The 19409-nt window shown below is 45.0% G+C and overlaps 1 protein-coding gene across 2 annotated transcripts in view; it reads right to left on the minus strand.

Moving 5' to 3' along the window:
- Nucleotides 1–19409, minus strand: part of UNC13B (unc-13 homolog B) — a 1359370-nt gene that overhangs the window by 363762 nt on the left and 976199 nt on the right. For both annotated transcript variants that reach the window (XM_069212466.1, XM_069212457.1), the window contains exon 20: nt 980–1130. In XM_069212466.1, coding sequence (XP_069068567.1) covers nt 980–1130 — 151 coding nt within the window. The remainder of the gene's footprint in view (nt 1–979; nt 1131–19409) is intronic.

Genomic DNA, 19409 nt, shown 5'->3' on the forward strand with positions numbered 1-19409 from the left:
AATCCCGGTCCCCTTCCATGCCCTGCTAAAAGTAAAAACTCTGGGGATTGTATTTGAAGGACACCTTTGCTTCTCTGAGCAAAGTTATCGGGTTGCCTCCTCGTGTTTCTATCCACTCAGAGTATTAAAAAACATTTTCCCTTTTATCCCCCAGATATGCAGAAATTGGTTATTGTAGCTATTGTTTTATCGAAAATAGATGACTTAATGTATTGAATCTAGGAATCCAGAAGCTTCACTCACCTCTAAAACGCGCAGCTCATCTGCTTCTGAAAATACCTACATTTAGTTTTATGTCAAAGAGCGTTTGCAACCTTCACTGGTTACCTGTCTGCCACAGGGTAAAGTTTAAGATCCTTTGCATTGTCCATAAGGCTCTGCATAGAACAGGTGCCTCTGTTTTCAGAAGATTTTTTCCTGGTATGCTCCCAACCGTAATCTGAGATCAAGTCTGGCCAAATAAGTTGTCATCCAAAAAAATAAAGAAAGCTAGATGGGGAGGCAGCACTTTGTCCTACTAAGCAAACAAACTCTGGAGCACTACGCCGTTTTCTTTAAGAGCTCAGTCTAACAGGGCACTCCTCAGAAAAATGCTGAAACTTGGCTCTTTACTTCCTGTTCAAAATAGAAACTTTGGCTTATGTATAGCAGTGAACTAGAGAAAGAGAGGGTTTGGAGAGACAACAGAGTGACACAACAGCGCAAAACGGGGTGATGGGTTGGGGAAGGGCAGGGTTTGATTTGGAAGTTTTTGCCAGGGATGCTTAGCCTGCTTTTGGTTAGGAGAGCAGCCCTGCTGCATGCATCAAGCCATTATTCACGTGATCAAGGACTGAGACTCCTGACACAAGGCTGCACCTATTGCACTAACAGAGGGCGAGGGTCAGGATTTCAGAGAATGTCTACATTTAAAAATCAATTCACAAAATCAATTCACAAAATGACCAATGAAATTGGAAAGTAATTTAGCAACACATACCCCAAAATTTGAAGCAGAGAAGCGGTCCGAGGCCGACACGTTGGTGGAGGCGGTGGTGTGGGCATAGTAGGCGTTAATGTTGGCTAGTAGAGTGCTCATCACAGCTGGCACACCGGGGCACATGTACTTGGACGACAGACATGCAAAGTGCCTGCAAAACCACAAATTATTAATGGCCCTTTTGGTGACATAGCAGAGGTTTTACAATAAAGACATTTCTCAAGTTGAAGGAAGACAATATGGGAGAAGCTTCACTCTAAACCAGCTTTTGGAACAATATTACCAATTACCACATCTTCACAGCTGCTAATAAGGCCACTCAATGTTACACCCATCGCAATACACTTGTGGGCCATTCTATGCGCTCTAAACCCAAACTGTTAATCGTATGCCACGGTGATTACCAGTGTTAAGAATATTTTGTTCCACCTCCCATCGCCCGGGAGCAGAAAATGAGCAATTGGCCTCTGTCCAGCGATCAGCTTTACAAAAAAAAAAAATCAATCCTGCTTTAGGGCGCACCAAATCACACAATGGACTAGCACAAGCCACTAATTATCAGTGCAATATGAACGAGGCCAGATGCAGCCGCTGGCAACGCAAGAATGAATCCCTTCCAATTAGATGGTGTGTAAGGGATATAATATGAAATAAGTATGGGGACGACAGTATTATACAAATAACAATTACAGTCTTTTGCATCGAAAAGAGTATAAAAGCACATTTTAGGATGCTAATTATCTCGATTACAATGGCCCCTTCCTCAGGTGGCAGCACCGGAAGAAGAGAACTATCCTGTCTTAACCCCTTCGCTGCCAGGCCTTTTCCTCCTCAGGTGCCAGGCCTTTTTTTGGCTATTTGGAGCAGTTCACGCTTAGGCCCTCATTACTTTTTGTCCACATAAGCCACCCACGTCAAATTTGTATCCTTTTTTCCGACATCCTAGGGATTCTAGAGGTACCCAGAGTTTGTTGGTTCCCCTGAAGGAAACCAATAAATTAGCCAAAATACAGCAAAAAACTTCGTTAAAAAAAAAAATGAGAAAAAAGAGCTGTGGAAAAAGGCTTGTGTTTTTTTCCCCTGAAAATGGCATCAACAAAGGGTTTGCGGTGCTAAAATCACCAGCTTCCCAGCTTTCAGGAACAGGCAGACTTGAATCAGAAAAACAAATTTTTTAATACAATTTTGGAATTTTACTGGGACATACCCCATTCTTTACTATTTTTTTGTGCTTTTAGCCTCCTTCCAGTTAGTGACAGAAATGGGTGTGAAACCAATGCTGGATCCCGGAAAGCGAAACATTTATGAAACGTAGACAAAATTCTTAATTCAGCAAGGGGTCATTTGTGTAGATCCTACAAGTTTTTCCTACAGAAAATAACAGCTGAAATTAAAAAATATTGATATTGAGATGAAAAAACAGCCCTTTTTCTCCACGTTTTACTCTAAATTTTTCCTGCAATGTCAGATTTGTGAAAGCAATATACCATTACATCTGCTGGACTCTTCTGGTTGCGGGGATATATAGGGCTTGTAGGTTTATCAAGAACCCTAGGTACCTAGAGCCAATAATTGAGCTGCACCTTGCAATGGGTTTTCATTCTATACCGGGTATACAGCAATTCATTTGCTGAAATATGAAGAGTGAAAAATAGGTATCAAGAAAACATTTATGTTTTCAAAATGGGCACAAGATAAGGTGTTGAGAATCAGTGGTTATTTGCACATCTCTGAATTCTGGGGTCCCCATACTAGCATGTGAATTACAGGGCACTTCTCAAATAGACGTCTTTTTTTACACACAGTCTTACATTTGGAAGGAAAAAATGTAGAGAAAGACAAGGGGCAAGAACATTTATTCTGCTATTCTGTGTTTCTCCAAGTCTCCTGATAAAAATGGTACCTCACTTGTGTGGTAGGGCGAACGCCCGTGACAGAAAACGCAACATGGGCACATCACATTTTTACATTGAAAACTGACGTGCTTTTGAAAAGTGCCTAACTGTGATCTCTAGCTCAGCCTGCACCTAGGGAAACCTACCAAACCTGTGCATTTTTCAAAACTAGACACCTATGGGAATCCAAGATGGTGTGACTTGTGGGGCTCTCGCCAGGTTCTGTTACCCAGAATCGTTTGCAAACCTCAAAATTTGGCCAAAGAAAACACTTTTTACTCACATTTCGGTGACAGAAAGTTCCGGAATCTGAGAAGAGCCACAAATTTCCTTCCACTCAGCAGTCTCCCAAGTCTCCTGATAAAAATGGTACCTCACTTGTGTTGGTAGGCCTAGTGCTCGCGACAGGAAATGCCCTAAAACACTATATGGACACATCAAAATGATCAAATACAAAACTACCGGTTTTTGGGGAGAGGTGGCCACCTGCGTTTTTGGTCCTGGGCTCAGCAGCCATACAGGGGAAACCTACCAAACCCAGACATTTCTGAAAACTAGACACCCGAGGGAGTCCAGGGAGGTGTGACTTGCGTGGATCCCCCAGTGTTTGCTTACCCAGAATCCTCAGCAAACCTCAAATGTAGCTAAAAAAAACCTCACATTTTTCCCACATTTCTGTGCGTTATCACCGCACCACCCAACGTTGCCCTCAGTCTCCCGGTAAAAATGATACCTCACTTGTGTAGGTGGACCAAGTGCCTGAGACAGGGAAGAGCCAAAAACATCTCGAAATTGAGGGGGAACCAAAGCGGGTCCAGACGGGCAGTTTGGAAAAAAAACATTTCTAAGCTGACAAGTGGGGAAGAATTTTATCGGTATAGATGAGACAATGCTGGGTGGTAGGAATTTTGTGGATTCCTGCAGATTCCAGAAGGTTCCATCCTACAAATGCGGAGAAAATGATGTTCCAGCAAAATTGGAGGTTTGCAGGGCATTGTGGGTAAGAAAATGGTGCGGGGTGCATGTGAAGCACACCACCCTGGACTCACAGAGATGTTTAGTTTTCAGATGTGTCTAGGTCTTGTGGATTTTTCTACATGGCAGGGTCCTAAAGTCCAAAAGGTGCAGCCCTCACCATTCCAAGTGGGACGATTTTGAGTGTTAGCCAAGCTCTCATGGCCTAAATGTAAAACTAAAACCCAAAATAATCAAGTGTCCTTTTGCTTGCCGATGGATAAGATGTTTTAGTGTGCGGGAGGAGAGCTGAAAGACTGTTACCCCCATTCAGTTGGGGTGGTGGCATAACCATGCCCATACTGGTTGGTAGCCACCACCACACTATTTTTTGTTTTTTTAAAATTCCATGGCATCTAGTAGACTTTCTGCCCCTCCCCCCCCCCGGGGTGTGGATCAGGGGTAACTGCCGCAGAACAACTTTGGCCCCATTTATCTGGGGTGGGGGAATGGCCACACCCCCAGCCTCTTATTTTGAAAAAAAATCTTCCCTGGTGGGCTTTTTTGGGGCAGATGGGACTTCCAAAAATAGGCCGATCTCCCCCAAGGAGGGCAGATATGGCCAACAGTAATGTGCCCCCATGGGGAGCGACCCTTGCCCAAGGGGATGCCCGTCAAACAAAACACACACATACACACACACCAATTCCTGGTGCCTAAGTGGTTTCTGCACCCCAGGGGCAGATCGGCCTAATAGAAATAGGGCGATCTGCCACCAAGGGGAGGAGAAATGGCCTAAAATAAATCCCCTCCCCCCCTCCGGGGAGCGATCCTTGCCTAAGGGGTTGCTCCCCTTGTGTGAAAGTGATGCAAAAAAATAAAAGTCCCTGGTGTCTAGTGGTTGCTTGGGTGCCGAATGGCGTAATAAAAATAGCCCGATCTGCCCCCAAGGTGGGCAGAAGTAGCCTAAAGGCAATTTGTCCCCTAAGTGGTCGCTCCCCACATTTAAAAAATAAATAAAATAAGCAACAAAAGAAAAAAATCCCTGGTTTCTAGGGGTTTCTGCCCCCCCCCCCCCCCCAGGGAAGCGATCCTTGCCTAATGGGTCGCTCCCCTCACGTGAAACTGATAAAAAAAAATCCCTGGTGTATAGTGGTTTCTGCCCCCACTGGCCTAATAAAAACAGGCCGATCTGCCCCCAAGGGGGGCAGAAATGGCCTATGGTTAATTTTGCCCCCAGGGGAGCGACCCTTGCCTAAGGGGTCGCTCCCCACGTATAAAAAAAATAGAAGAAACAATTTATTATAGACCAATCTGCCCCCGGGGGGGCAGAGATGGCCTAAAAATAAATTGCCCCCCTAGGGAGTGGCCCTTGCCCAAGGGGCCACTCCCCTTATAAGTAAACATAAGAAAACTAAAAAACTCCCTGATCGGGCAGCAGAAATGCTGAGAGAGACATGAAAAGAGAGGGAAGGCCTTTCCTCTTCTTTCATGCCTTTCTCGCCCCCTCCTTGTGATCGGAGGAGACATGCTTTTGCATTTCTCCTCCGATCCACGCTGGAAGCTCAGCTCCCAGCGCGGAGGGGTAGGCCTCTGATGAGGTCAGCGCGCGATCGCACACTGATATATCATCAGACGCCACGGGGGGTCAGGGGTGAAAGGGGAAGTGATTCCTCTTTCACCCCTGCCCTGGCGGCGCTGCAGCCAAGGACGCAACGGTTACATCCTTGGCTTTGAAGGGATTTAAAGATAGCATTCCAATGTAAAAGTAAAATAAAAGGAAAACATATGCAATGCAATTGCAAAATGCATAAAACAATGCAAAAATGGTGGGTTATGTGTTTTTTAAATATAGAAAATGTTTCTGAAAGATAGCCAAATTCAACACATTGGAGCCAATAAAGAGGACTGTTAAATACTAGAGCTCTGCAAACATTCAAGGGCAAGAAAAAAAACTACTTCTCTTTGATATGGATTCGCTAGCTCATGCTTCCAATATTGCCTTTGATCAGACTTTATTTAAATCCAGTTATTTTATATTGCTATTTTCCCAATTTAAAAGCAAGTGTCATACACTGTGTGTCAATTTAAGATTTTTTTCTTCAATGGTAAGGCCTCCACACAAGTTGAGTTGGGTGTAAGGCTACTAAAGATATCACCGATGGGGAAGCAGCGTTAAATGTAAATAACCTATTTTTTTCCGGCAATTATGTTTTTCATGGTGTTACCAACACTCATCATTTGAAGACATTCTTAAAAAAAATTTGCTTCATTTCAATCTCGGCCTGCCGGTCGCTGTCCATGCGGTAAAGACAATATTCATGCTGTAGTTTTCTTGCAGCGATCGGGGTATGGCAGCAGTCATTACTTCAACCTGGAGAAGGGGGTCACAAGTTCTTAGGAGGTACCCTGTTAGACTGCATGCAATCGTAGCTGGAGTAGGCAACCAGCCACCTTGGTACACATTGTCATGTTACATACAGTTATAGAGCACATATACACCCAACAGGGCTCACAGCGCTAGAGGATTCTAAATAACAGAGGCATAGCCCACCCTATGGAGCGTTACTCATATGCCTGTTTAAACAGCCAAATGTTCAGTCGTTGCCTGAATTTCTGATAGCAGGAAGTGGATCTGATCTCCTGGGGGAAGGAGCTCCAGATGTGGGGAGGAAGAACCGAGAAACGGGAACCACTAGCCTCTGTTTTTTTGGTTGTTGTTTTTTTTAAAAGGTGGTATGTGGAGCAGGTTCATATGCACTAATAATATAGTGTGATTGACTCTCACTTATTTTACTGTGTTGGGCTTGCTGAACCATCAACTTAACATTTTAAGCCTCTCTTCACACTCAGGTAGTGTTTTTGGATTTGGTAGACATTTGTGTTGGCGTGGAATGTATGGGAGTCTGCACCTTCCTATTTTTTCTTCTCCTGTCCAATTGGCACTCTCCAGCAGGATGCCAGCCCAGGAAACCAGCCAGGGGTATAATCAATGTATAATCAATCAGGATCGCCATCTCATAACCAATCAAGGCATGCACTAAAATGCCTGTTTGGGTGCCTACTTGTATTTTTAAGTTATGGCCTGCACAGAGTTTGCTCTGTTCTAGTGAAATCCATTGCATTTAATATAAATCTTAAAAGGGACTTACATCCCGCCCTCACTCTTAATTGGTTTGTGTGCTTGTAACTTACTTTTACTCCATTTCTATTGGTTGTAGCATACTATTTCCTGCTGTTCCTCCTGTGCTTCTCTTACCAGTGACCCGTGGCCCAAGTACTGCATTCATCCACTTTGCTGGAACTTCTTTTAAGCTTTGTGAGAAGCCAATGCTCCGATCACAATGCGCACTCACCAGTCCCCCGGGGCTGAAGCAGGGGCCCATCCTAGTGCTCCCTTTTACCTGAAAAGTGAGCAGCGTACTCACCAGTGCCCTCAGGGCCGAAGTAGGGACCTACTTCTAGTGCTCTCTTTAACCCAAGCAGCGCACTCACCAGTGCCCCCGGGGCCGAAGTAGGGACCTACTTCTAGTGCTCTCTTTAACCCAAGCAGCGCACTCACCAGTGCCCCCGGGGCCGAAGCAGGGGCCCACTTCTGGTACTCCCTTTTGTTTAATGAAGCAACTCATACACTGGTTCTTGCAGAGGCCCTGCTTGTTAACTATTGCTTTGTGGAAGGCAGCTTTACTGCAGGCCGCCTACCCTCCTGCTCTGCTGGCCCCAACTGCGCCGTTGCTGCTACCCTTCCTACTGCATTATACTGTAACAAAAAGGCAGCCCGCCCATGGGCGTCAATTCACCAAAATGCGATGGGTAGCGGAAGTGACATCACGTGCCCTTTGACCTTTACTTTCACTCACACATACACAGACTCTTACAATACACACTCTCACCCGCAAGCAGGCACACAAATTACATTTAAAAGCATTTGTAGTTACCTCAGCTGCCATGCATATTCACATTTTTATTATACTAATAGTGAATAATATTTTATTATTCACTATTAGTGTAATAAAAAATTGGCAGAAAACAAGAGAGTGGAGCCCCAATTGACGTCCATAAGGACCAGCTGCCACTGTGCTTCTGGTACTGAATTTTCCATTTTTGAATCCAGGGGTCAAAGGCAGAGTGCCAGGGGTCACAAAGGGCAAGCCAGGGGTCGCAGCTGCGACCCCTAAGTGACGTCCACGAGCCCGCCTGGTGAAAGGTCTAAAGCATGTCACGGACATTAGGACAGCTCCGTCCTCAGCTGTCTGAGGCAGGTGAAGACACTCGTAGGCGGGCTGAGAAATCCCCCAAAGGGCACCTCTGCATGTCGTGCTCTTGCTAATGCGGGCACTGGAAGTTGTGAAACTTTTTCCAACATTCTAAGTCCTTTTCGGGTTGCTTCCTGTGTTGCAGACCCCCTGAAGAAACCCCCCACAACTCCCTCCATTTCAGTTTAGACTCATGTACATTGGGTCAGGAATCTACGTCAGAACTCTCATCACAAACACACTTCCTGAGGTGCTCGGTGTTCTGTGAAAGGTAGGAGCAGTGGCGTAGCGTGGGGGGTGCAGGGGGGGCCGGCCGCACCGGGCGCAACATCTTGGAAGAGGCTAAATCCACGGGTTAGGGGGCGCAAATCACTTGCCTTGCCCCGGGTGCTGACAACCCACGCTACGCCACTGGGTAGGAGCTTTATTATACTGTTTTCCTGTGTATCAAACAAAAGAAAAACAAGCATTTTCAACGCAACGAGTCTCGCATTTGCTCGAGTTAGCGCTATTAGCGTTGTAGAGTCCTAACTGGACTTTTCTTGCCGCACAAATTAAAAGAAAAAAAATGCCGCGCGATCGCACTATGTAAACCCCAGCGCAATCGCACTGCGTGGAAAATAAAGAGATAAAGTAGTCCAGAAACCATGTGCAGTGTAGGTGGGCGAAACACCAGAAAAGGCATGACCTATGCATGCCTTTCACAAATGAAAGCAAGCGGATTTTAAAAGGCAAGCCCACCAACCAATGAAAGAGACTGATGTGACAGGGGCGTGGTTGGGAGCCCAAAAAGAGATTACCACAGGTGATGGAGCGCTTTGCGCTCGCCCCTAAAAAAGGGCACCTTTTTGAATGCCCATCGTTTACAAGAGTAACATATCACTGCTGAGTTTAAACCCTCCTGCAGCACGTAAGCTGCACTGTAGTTCAATGATTAGAAATAAGCAGACCTGCAGATACATATTACCTCAACTCCCTGAGTCAAAGCATTCCTGCTTTGAGCGCCTATAGACTTGCACAACACACTGCGCTACAGAATGTGCAATATACCGCCGATTTACCTTCAATGTACTCCAGCGTTTAAGTTAATTCCTTTTACATTCAGACTGTCTCTTCATGAAAGCAAACTGAATAAAGGTGTGTCTTTACTAGAAAGCAAATGAGTAAAGCCCACTTGCTCTGTAGATGAACAGATTATTAAAGTATAAACTTATAAACAGTCATTGGCAAATCCATTCGTTTTCGCATCTATTTGCTTTGTCAATGCTATTTAAACATGCTGAAAAGCAGCAAAGGCTGCTGTGCAACATGGCCGTAACTTAGGATGACCACATTTTGAAAGCCAAAAATCAGGACATTTCACAAAAACAGAAGGACTGACGTCGAGAATTCCTCAGTTCAACATCATCTGAGGGGCACAGAACAACAGCTTTCATCAATATGGAAACACAGACGGGGCACTAAGGAAATAAATATAACGTTGCTTTTGAAACCCAGTGTCATTCGTCATTTACTATACCTTAAGTAGAGAAAAAAGTTCTAGGACCTGTCTGACCCTGGCCACCTCATAGCGCTATTATTGTATTTACTTTCAGCCATGTTATGTTGTATAGCAACCCTGCTGTTGTGAAACATGTTTAAAAAACATTGACAAAACCTATAGATCTTGAATAGGCGAAACCTATTGGCTTTGCCAATGCTTGTTGAGGAAGCTGTAGCTCTGGTGGTCTGAGTTTCATTTCTTATTAAAATGTGTTTTTTTTAATCCATCTGAAATAATTAGTATAGTTTAATATAGATAAATTAACTGAACAAAATATCTTCTTTTCTGTATACATGTATTTTGTTATTATGATGTGTGGATTTTGTCTTCAGGTGGATTTAAATTGACAAAGGGCCTTCTTTTTAAAGACACACATATATATATATATATATATATATATATATATATATATAGAGAGAGAGAGAGAGAGATACATTTTGCTTGTGAGCCATCACCAAATCTATGCAATGCATACTGAACTGTTTTTCAATGATAAAGGCACATTTTTAATTTTAAGTCAGAAATGTTCATCTTATTAGAGTATCAGATAGAGAAGGAAGAAAAAGAAACAATCTAATCTGTTAATAAAAAGTACATTTTATTTTAATAGTTCCTAAGGTGGTGTTGCTGGTTTATCTATTTTTCCCTTCCCTTATACTTTCAATGTATTTTGACCCCCTAAACATTTTGTTTTTAGCTTGGGCCTTCATCAGGATGGGTCTATTTTGAGTGGGATGTTGATGTCTCTAAATGTCGATTAGGTTGAGGTCAGATTAAGCTTCAGTGAGTCGGAGAGAAGGAGTTGGATGGGTGACAATGAAGCCCTCGCCTGTGATCTGCTCAGCGGGTGGGAGATGACGGCCATTAAGTCACGCCCTAAAATTAAGTGCCTTGTGGTGAAATGCAAGGCTCTAGGGAAGAAATCAGAGAAAAAGGTTCTTTGCCCTCGTTGGGGCTGAACACCACCACCAATACCATGAGTGAGCCCTGAGTGTGATGGAGAAGGTGAGGCCCACGACATTCAGACACACAATGATCAGGAGTTATCTTGCTGTGTAAAAGTAACGCCCTGGTCCTATCTTAGTGGTGGTTCCCTCCATTCCTTTTTTTTTTTTTTCTCTCTCTCTCTCTCTCTCTCCTCCCCCCCCGCAGCACCATCTGTGCCCCACAGTGTGTGCCAATGACATGTGCGAATCACTGCTAAAACACCAAACTGGCCAACGAAAACAAAAGTTTGAACCAACAGTAGAGCTCCCCAACACGGTGAGCTTGGCACCATTAGAGGTAACAATACAGACATAGAAGGTGCCTTTGAGACGACGGACTTGAGTGGGGCAGGCTCTACAAACTAAGGATGGGTTCCTCCCGGCACAACAGAAAACCTAAGTCAGAGGCTAAATGTCTTTAAGCAGCCTGTTCCTGAGAGTCGTTATAGCTAGAGTGGTTTTAATCAGAGTTCATCGTTGGACTGTGCCAAACCCTCTTAGGGCCTGATTACGATCATGGCGGATGGAATACTCCAACACAAATGTGATGGATATTCTGTCCGCCGTATTATGATCTCCACAGCATATAATGGAATCGCAATATGGCGGATGGGATTATCCATCAGGTTTGTGACAGAGTAACCCCGTCCGCCAAGATTGTAATCAGGCCCTTTGTCTTGCTGGCAGCGTTGCCGCTGAAGTTCTTTTTCCCAAAGAGCTGCGCTTAGAGGGTTTCTCCACTCGTCATCTTCATTGCTGTTCTGCATCCAAGTCTGACTGATGGAAGACGATTGTGGTTTCATGATATTCAGCAGCTCTCTAGCTTCAGAATATGTTTCACGATGTGGTGCTTGCCTTTAAATGTAAAGTGGAGGCAAAAAGGATATGCCCATCAGTACACAATTTTCTCTCCCTGAAGAAAGGACATGGTTTCCCTAAATTCTCACCATTTAGGGAGTGATTTGTGAAGACTAGCGGCAATAACAGGGACCCGGTGCACAAAGCCTAACAGACGCATCTTTGCAGGTCTCTGCTTCGGCCACATTCTGTTTTCTAGTGCTTCTTGAGTGTGTGATTCATTTAGAAAAAAAAGATTTGGGTTTCACTAAAATGTCCCTGTCTTGTCTTATGGGACTGATCGTTCAGAAATACATCTTAAGCAAACACTGTTCAGTAGGTTGTGTATTGGTTGCAGTCCAACGGGTGTTATGATTCCAGTTTGCACAATGACTGAGTCCTTAGTGCCAGGGGCTCTGAAAACCAAAAACTGTTATAGAAAAGCTCTAGAAAATGTATCACTCAATCTTCAGGAAAAAACAACAAGTGCAGAGCCAAAATCACCAAACCCTCCACCAGTAGGTGATCATGGCAATAGAAATGCTAGTCCTTCAGAATGGACACTGCTGCAATGTTCTCCTGAAATGTTATTTCCTGTGCCACACGAAAATTCTGAGTCTGGTATGTGATACGCTCAAGCACTCCAGTCTGTACATTTTGGGCTTCAACCCCTTCATAGGTATGCAGCACCTCCACTCACCCATTAGGCAGGACCTGCCACCATCTCGTCTCCAACAGCAAACAAGGAGGTTATCAAAACGCAGCCAGTAAGAAGTCACTCTCTCCATACATCCATGGTAAGCACTGGTGATTCCATCCCATACTTCCATGATCATGGCTCTGAGTCCTCTTTAAGTTGATGCCGATGGGCAGGGAAAACATCTGTTTTAAGAGTCAACATGAGAAATGCACAACTGTGTAGCGGCTCAAACTGGGTCCTTCATCAAGAATGTAAGAACCAAATTCAAGTACCACTGAGGAACTACAAAAGGAGTGAGAGGAGAAAGGTTAGTCAGGCCTTTAAGAAAACACAAGACAAGAGGAGACTTAAAGAGGGATGGTTGATCTGGCAGACAGAGGAAAGCAGACAAGGCGGCTGAATGGCCCTTCACAGTACCAACTGCATGCCTCTTAGAGCTAGGGAAAATGCAAAATGCAGCACTTGTGATGCCTTTGCCTGCAAGAGATCCACACCTTTGTCCGACACAAAGCAACAACATTTTCCCATCTGCCATGTTAGGCCGACTTAATGGAGGGGCGACGTGCAGACAATGTAACATCTACCACCTTCGGAGACAGCTAAAAAGAGCTCAATTGTCCCTGCTCAATCTATAAGCATGAAGGTGGAGGCCTACAAGATTGCAATACATAACCAGTCCTTCTGACTGGGAGAGCAGGTGCGGCCTGAATGGCAGGCAGAGCGCAGAATATATGGAGAAGCACACACATCTTGGCCAATCTAGGACTATAAGAATGACATGGGCCCAGTCTTGGTGAATCTTCCTAAGCACCAAAGGAATCAAGGGTTTGGGGGTTTGTGCGCAAAGCATCTTGAAGTTCGAACTCAACTGGAACGTGTCCTCCAAGGCTCCCTTGGACGGATACTGGAGGACGCAGAATTGCTGGCACTGAGCCACTGAGGCAAAAGTCCACCTGAGGACTGTTTTACTGTGCAAAGATGTCCCACACTTCCTCTGGTAGGAGACATCACTCGTGATCGGTAAGATAACACTGGCTCAGACTGTCGGCCTGACGTTTAGAGTGACCTTGCTATGTGATTGGGGGTGAGCTAGATTCTTTGGTGATGTGCCCAAGACCATAGTATCAGACCCTCCAGACAGAGGAGAGGACACCCAACTCCCCACTTGCTTGATGACATACCACATCACAGTCATGTTGTCCGCCAAGATCTAGAAGGACTGACCGACGATGGAGGATAGAAAGGCCTTGAGTGCCAGCATTACTGTCTGCAATTCTAGCAGGTTGCTATGAAGAACCTGTTCTTCCAGAGACCAGAGCCCACAGATCTCCAAATCCTCCATTACCCGGATATAAGCATCTGTCACTACAGTACTCAAGACCAGAGGGGAAGTAAAGGCCATCCCATATGTCAAGTTTGCCTCATTTCCCCACCAAGGCACATCCACAGTGCGGTGGGGAAGATCACAATGGAGTCCGACAGGTCTCCCCTGTAGTGGAGGCACTGCCTGCCAAGAAACCACTGCAGGGCCCTCATGTGCCGACGTGCCTGCATGACTAGGAGAATGCAGGAAGCGAGCAGAGCTAGAAATCGCAAGACTCTCAGGGCTGAAACTCTTGTGCTTGCCTGGAAAAAAGGAGCGTCTCTTGGATGTCTGATATTATCCTTTGTAGGGGAGGGAATACGGGGAGAAGGATGGTGTTGAGTACCGTCCCTCTGAACTGGAGTCGCTGGGAATTTGATGTTCGACCAGAGCTTTTCAATCAACTAGTCAGTGACATCCGTGACCACACGTGGTGCAACATCAACTCCGGCGAGTTGGCATGGGGAGCCAGTCTTACAGGTACAGGAAGATTGGCATACCTGACCATCTGAGACAGGCTGCAACCCCTACCATCACTGTGGTGAAGACTCGAGGTGCAAATGTCAATCCAAGTGGTAGTACACCAAACTGGTAGTGTGTAGAACCCACTACAAACTGAAATTACTTCTGATGGGATTGCAGAATAGGGATGTGGAAGTAGGCATCCTGCAGGACCAGAAACACCATCCATTCTCCAAAGTCCCACACCAGTAGAACTTGAGCTAGAGTCAGCATCTTTAACTTCTCCCTTTTGAGGAAGAAATTCTGACTCCTGAGATCTAGAGTGGGATGCAGGTCGCCATCCTACTTGTGCACTAGGAAGTAACCTACATAGCAACCTTTGCCTATTTCTTTGTCAGCACTAACTCCACTCCTCCTTTCAGAAAAAGAGGTGCCACTAGGTGCTGTAAAATGGTCAGGAGGTGGGGAAGAGGGAAGTCGGAACCTGAAGGAAGTCAAGGGTGCAACCATTTTTTATAACCTGAAGGACCCACTGGTCTGTAGTAATGGCCTTCCATGCCAAAAGAAAATGGGATACCCACTGTCCAACAAGCTCCATGTGGGGTTGGAGTGACAAACTAGGCCTTCTTTCGTTCTGGTGCGGGTGAGGAAGAGGAGGAGGAGGAGGAGGGTTGCAAAGTGGATCCAAGGCCTCGTCTTCTTGAACAACCCCTGTATTGGCAAACAAGGGGGTTAGGGTGTTGCTGAGGCGGTAGGTGTTTCCTAGGATCCTCCTCAAAGTCACAAAAACGGCTAAAGGAGCGAAAGTCCTTGGTTGTTAGTTGCAGCTGAGGGCCCAGTGAATGTGCCATGGCCCTTGATGCTTTTTACGTTTCCAACGATGAACCCGCCTTATCACTGAATGGGCGCACTCCGTCAAAAGGAAGATCCATTAAAGTGGACTGAAGGTTGGAGAAGAAGTTAGATCGGACCCGAGCATGGTGAGGAGCTGAAACAGAGGTGTCCATGGCCCGGGTGATGGAGTAATCTCTGTCATGGCATGACTTAATATGGCAGGAAGCGGTCTGTCCATTGGTGGTGCCCTCCTGAAAATGGTCTTTCATGTCCACAGGGATATGCAGCAGCATCATTAGGGCCATGTCCCACAATGCATGGTTATATCTGGCAGAAGTCAATTGGCATTCAAAGACTTCAATGCACTACTTATGGCCAAAAAGGCTTTCTTGCCCCACGCCTCTAGTAATTTGGACTCCTTGTCCGACGGCACCATGAGAAAAGCTCTGTCCAAATGTGTACTGGAGCAGGATACCTGTATCACCAGGCTCTCCAGCGAAGGATGTGTTCAAAGCAATGGCAGGTTGCCTGGTGCTGAGCAGTTGCGTTTAGCAACACACCTGTTGATTGCCAGTGTGGATGACTGCTTCTCCCAAACTGCCAGGACAAGGGCCAGTAATAGCTCATTAAAAGGCAACATGGTCTCTGATGTGGCTGAAGAGACCAATAAACCCTCTAAGGACATTAGTTTTATTTTCAACCAATAGTTGCTGTAAATACCAAACCCTCTGCAGCCTTCAACATTATCTTATGCAGAGATATCACCACAGGTATGGGTGGATCAGTAGGGAACTCCATGGCCAATTCAGGGGAAGTATCCATTACACTGAGGACAGGCCCTGAAAATTCTGCAGAGGTTCCTGACCTTGGCTTTCATAAACGAGAACCTCCACAGGTTCTAAATCTGTACCAAAATTATCATGAAGGTGTGCTCAGTAAGCTTCCTCCTCTAGTAGCCTCTGTGCTTCAATACAGGAGTGAAATTGTGGTTCAATGTCCGGTCTGTGGTGCCAGTGACTCTGTATCCTGAGCCGAAGGAGTCGGCGCTGGAGGTGGTAGTGGAGGTGGCGGTGCTGGCCATGGAGACAGAGTCGTCACCGAGAACCAGAGAACTGGATCAAAGCAGGGCAGAGATTCCAGATCCTACGGTGTGGAGCAGAACAGCATCAGTTGAAAAGGCATGACTAGTGTGAGCCGTGCTGGAATCGTCGAAGTTAAGGCGGTTGCTTACGGCGTCGAAGTCTTTGCAAAGACGCTATACATGGCATTGAGGCATGCCGCTGGATCGGAGCCTGGCATTGGGAATTCGGGGAACTGCTGAGTCGAAGGCCCCAGCACAGGAGCCAGCACCAAGGGTTCCAGGTGAGGTGGAGTTATGTCGTGAGTTGGTCCTAGTGGAGAAGCAGGGCTGTAATCATCAGCTGTAAGTTCAACCAATTCTGGTTCAGAGGACGAATGTCCTGCGGATGTCGGAGAATGTCAGGGAGACTTGCCTTTCGACATTTTAGATTTCTTGTGGTGCCATCTCCGCTTGGTAGATAAGGAAGATGGAGAACGGGAACAGCGTCCATGGTTATCCCTGCCCCAAGCCATAAACCAGTTGGCCTCCTGCACCTTGATGGCTTTGGGTTTACACTAAGGTAGGAAGAGCAAGAGTTTGTGTCATGATCAGAGACCAAGCACCACAAACAGATCAAATAGGGGTCCACAATGGACATCTGTCCCTCACAAACTCTACAGGGTTTAAAACCCATTTCTCAGGTGGAGACATTAGTAATGCTTCAGAATTTTTTATATGCAAAAATCTCCTCAGAGTGAAGCTCGGGATCTGCTTTGAAGGCGTGGTTAAAAGGGAACTGATGTTGATGCACTGGAGGGGCTGCTTGAGGGACTTAGGGATATCACTTGACATCACTTCAGGCATCAAAGAAGTCCACCACCCTCAACTGGCTGAATCAAGGATTTGAAGTTTTCTGGAACCAGTCTGACACTGGGATTTTTCTACAGGTGATGAATATGCAGGTAGAAATATCCATCAGAAAAGGATATTTCTGAGAGGAGTGGCAGTGGTTTGCTCTATTCATATTAAAATTAGGCTGATCCAGACAGGGCTAGTTTTTACTCTGGCAGCAAAGGAAAACAAAAGAACCTATTCAAAACTGCCAACTTCACAGAGAGTACTTATTACTTTCTGAGTACAGTTAGATTTTTTCATAGATGTCAAAGTTTTATTTACAAGAGAAGAGTGATATGATTTCTCTGCTGGAATGCAGGGATCCATGAAAAATAAAGGAAGTAAAAGGGCCTGATTTACATGAAAATGTGAGACCACTTTAGAAGGGCTGGAAGCATGAGTTGTGGTTACACATTTTTTAGGCATATGAAACCATTAGGTTGCCTCTGACTAACTTTCTTGACCAATTTATTGACCACCAAGAAATCAAATTTCCAAGACAAATGATGAATGATAGAAAAGAGAATGCATCAATTTATAAAAGGGCAATGTTATGTCCGAAGGAGAAATCGTGTTTCCTTACAAGGGGCAGATTTTCTTTAGAACTTCTATAAATTCTGAATTATTGGAATTGTAAAAACAAAGTCTAAGATGATTGAGCCTTTTTACTATAATAACTATTAGATGTACCCCAAAGGAAGATAACTTGTTGTGTAGCCATTTTAGTTACAGCTTCATATACATTATTTTAGCAAACTAGGCCTGCCACTGTGCAGCACTTTAACCTAGATATATTTTATTCACCTTAGTTTATTATTTTAGCAATAGCAACATTTGCGGTCTTGTTTTATTTCTCTCTATCTAGCTATTCTTTGCCTAGGCCAGCACTGCGTTCTTAAACAAGACATTTCTTTCACTCTGTGATTTTCTCAAGGCTGCAGTAAGATAGGTTGCCGGCAAACGTGGTAACGCTTTGTCTCTAGTGTTCATAGAAACATACACACTCTTACGTAGGTATCCTTTCTTGGAACATCAGCTGTTATATTATAAAAACGCTACTTTGACCCATGTACATCAGAGGGAGATTCCAGCCAGATGACCACGACTGTATGCTGATTCCTTCGCTATAGCTGCTTATGTAGCCTACAGGCCTCTTGCTCAGGTATGAGGGATGATGTCTTCCCAGGGAAACCTGAAGGGCAGAACTAGAGCTTAAAAAGCTGTGCTCTAACATAGCCTAAGTAGGAACTATTTCAATAATTCTAGTGACAATATGGTAGCGTTATTTTTATGCTTCACTCTCCTTGTCACAATTTTAATCCTGTCATGCCTTATCGTCCTAGTTATTGCAGTACATGCTTTATTATCTAAGATGCAGTTGCTTCAATAAAACCTTATTGAATTTTATTCCGCCTCTGATTGTCCTTGTATATGTGAGACTAATGTAACTGAGAGAAACAGATGCCATCTGAGCGACCACAATTTCCCTGAGGAATCAATTGTGTCATGCGCTCGGTTGCCCAATCATGAGGCACTGCTAGTTAGCCGGAGCAAAACCCTGATTAACCGGTGTCACCTGTAGTGGGCTTAGGCTCAGTCCCCCACAGCACAAGTGATTCTGCCGCCCAAATCCAGTAGTCTCATTAGAATAATGAGAGCCTACGCGACATGGCGCCGCCAACGTATGATCAGGCTCTAATTTTTGGGTCCTCCTGAGTATCTGTCTCACTACATACAAAGACACCCCAGTACTATATACGGAGACGTCTGTTGCATTGAGGATTTACCTCCTCAGCTAAGTACGAAGTACCTAACTAACGCTGTAGGTTGTTCAAGCTTGAACCATTAAAAGGATAATCCCTTTTTGGTATGCTTATCTCTGAACAATTTTAACCATTCATCATGGGGAATTCGCAACAGGTAGCAATTGCAGTCAATATGTGACCACCCCTTACTGCACATTAATTGGCACATGGTCTAGCAGCCCAGGGGGGGTCCAGTTACATTTGTTGTTGAGCCTATAGAACATAATTTTTTTATTTTTGGGTCACATTTCCAGCAGCTGATGGGAACACACATACGTTTCATCACTATCACAATGCAGAGCATATGCATATTTAGAAATACTCTATCTTATCAAGAACATAATAATTGGCTTGATGGCACCCTGCCCCATACAATTTTACATGTTAGGTTAGGTCCTCTAAGTAATGATAGTCCTACCTGCCCTTTATTGGCCACATGTACACTTCACCCCACTGCAGCAAACCTAAAGGCAGCTGAAGTCTGTCGCTTATACGCTGAGCTTACCGCCATATACATACGATTAGTACAGTTTGTAGTGCAGACATGAAATACAAACCCAGCACGTGCTGCTCCGGCGCAACCACATGCAGTAACGCCAGGCATTAATCCTGCGACTGTACATTCGATCCTGGGTAAAGTACCCGCCAAATGAGAACAGATTCCGTTCTGGTTAGCTCAAAAAATAAATGCACTGGAAGCAGTATTTCCCCATACGGGACCTCAGGATAAGCATAGAATATTAACTATGTGATTGCCATTTGGGAAGGTTCCAACAATAGTCAACTGCAATACTTGGGGCAAGGTACTTGGCACGCTCTAGACTTCCGCACATGGTACACC

Source organism: Pleurodeles waltl, chromosome 1_1, assembly GCF_031143425.1.
Source record: "Pleurodeles waltl isolate 20211129_DDA chromosome 1_1, aPleWal1.hap1.20221129, whole genome shotgun sequence".
In the NCBI taxonomy this organism is placed as follows: domain Eukaryota; kingdom Metazoa; phylum Chordata; class Amphibia; order Caudata; family Salamandridae; genus Pleurodeles; species Pleurodeles waltl.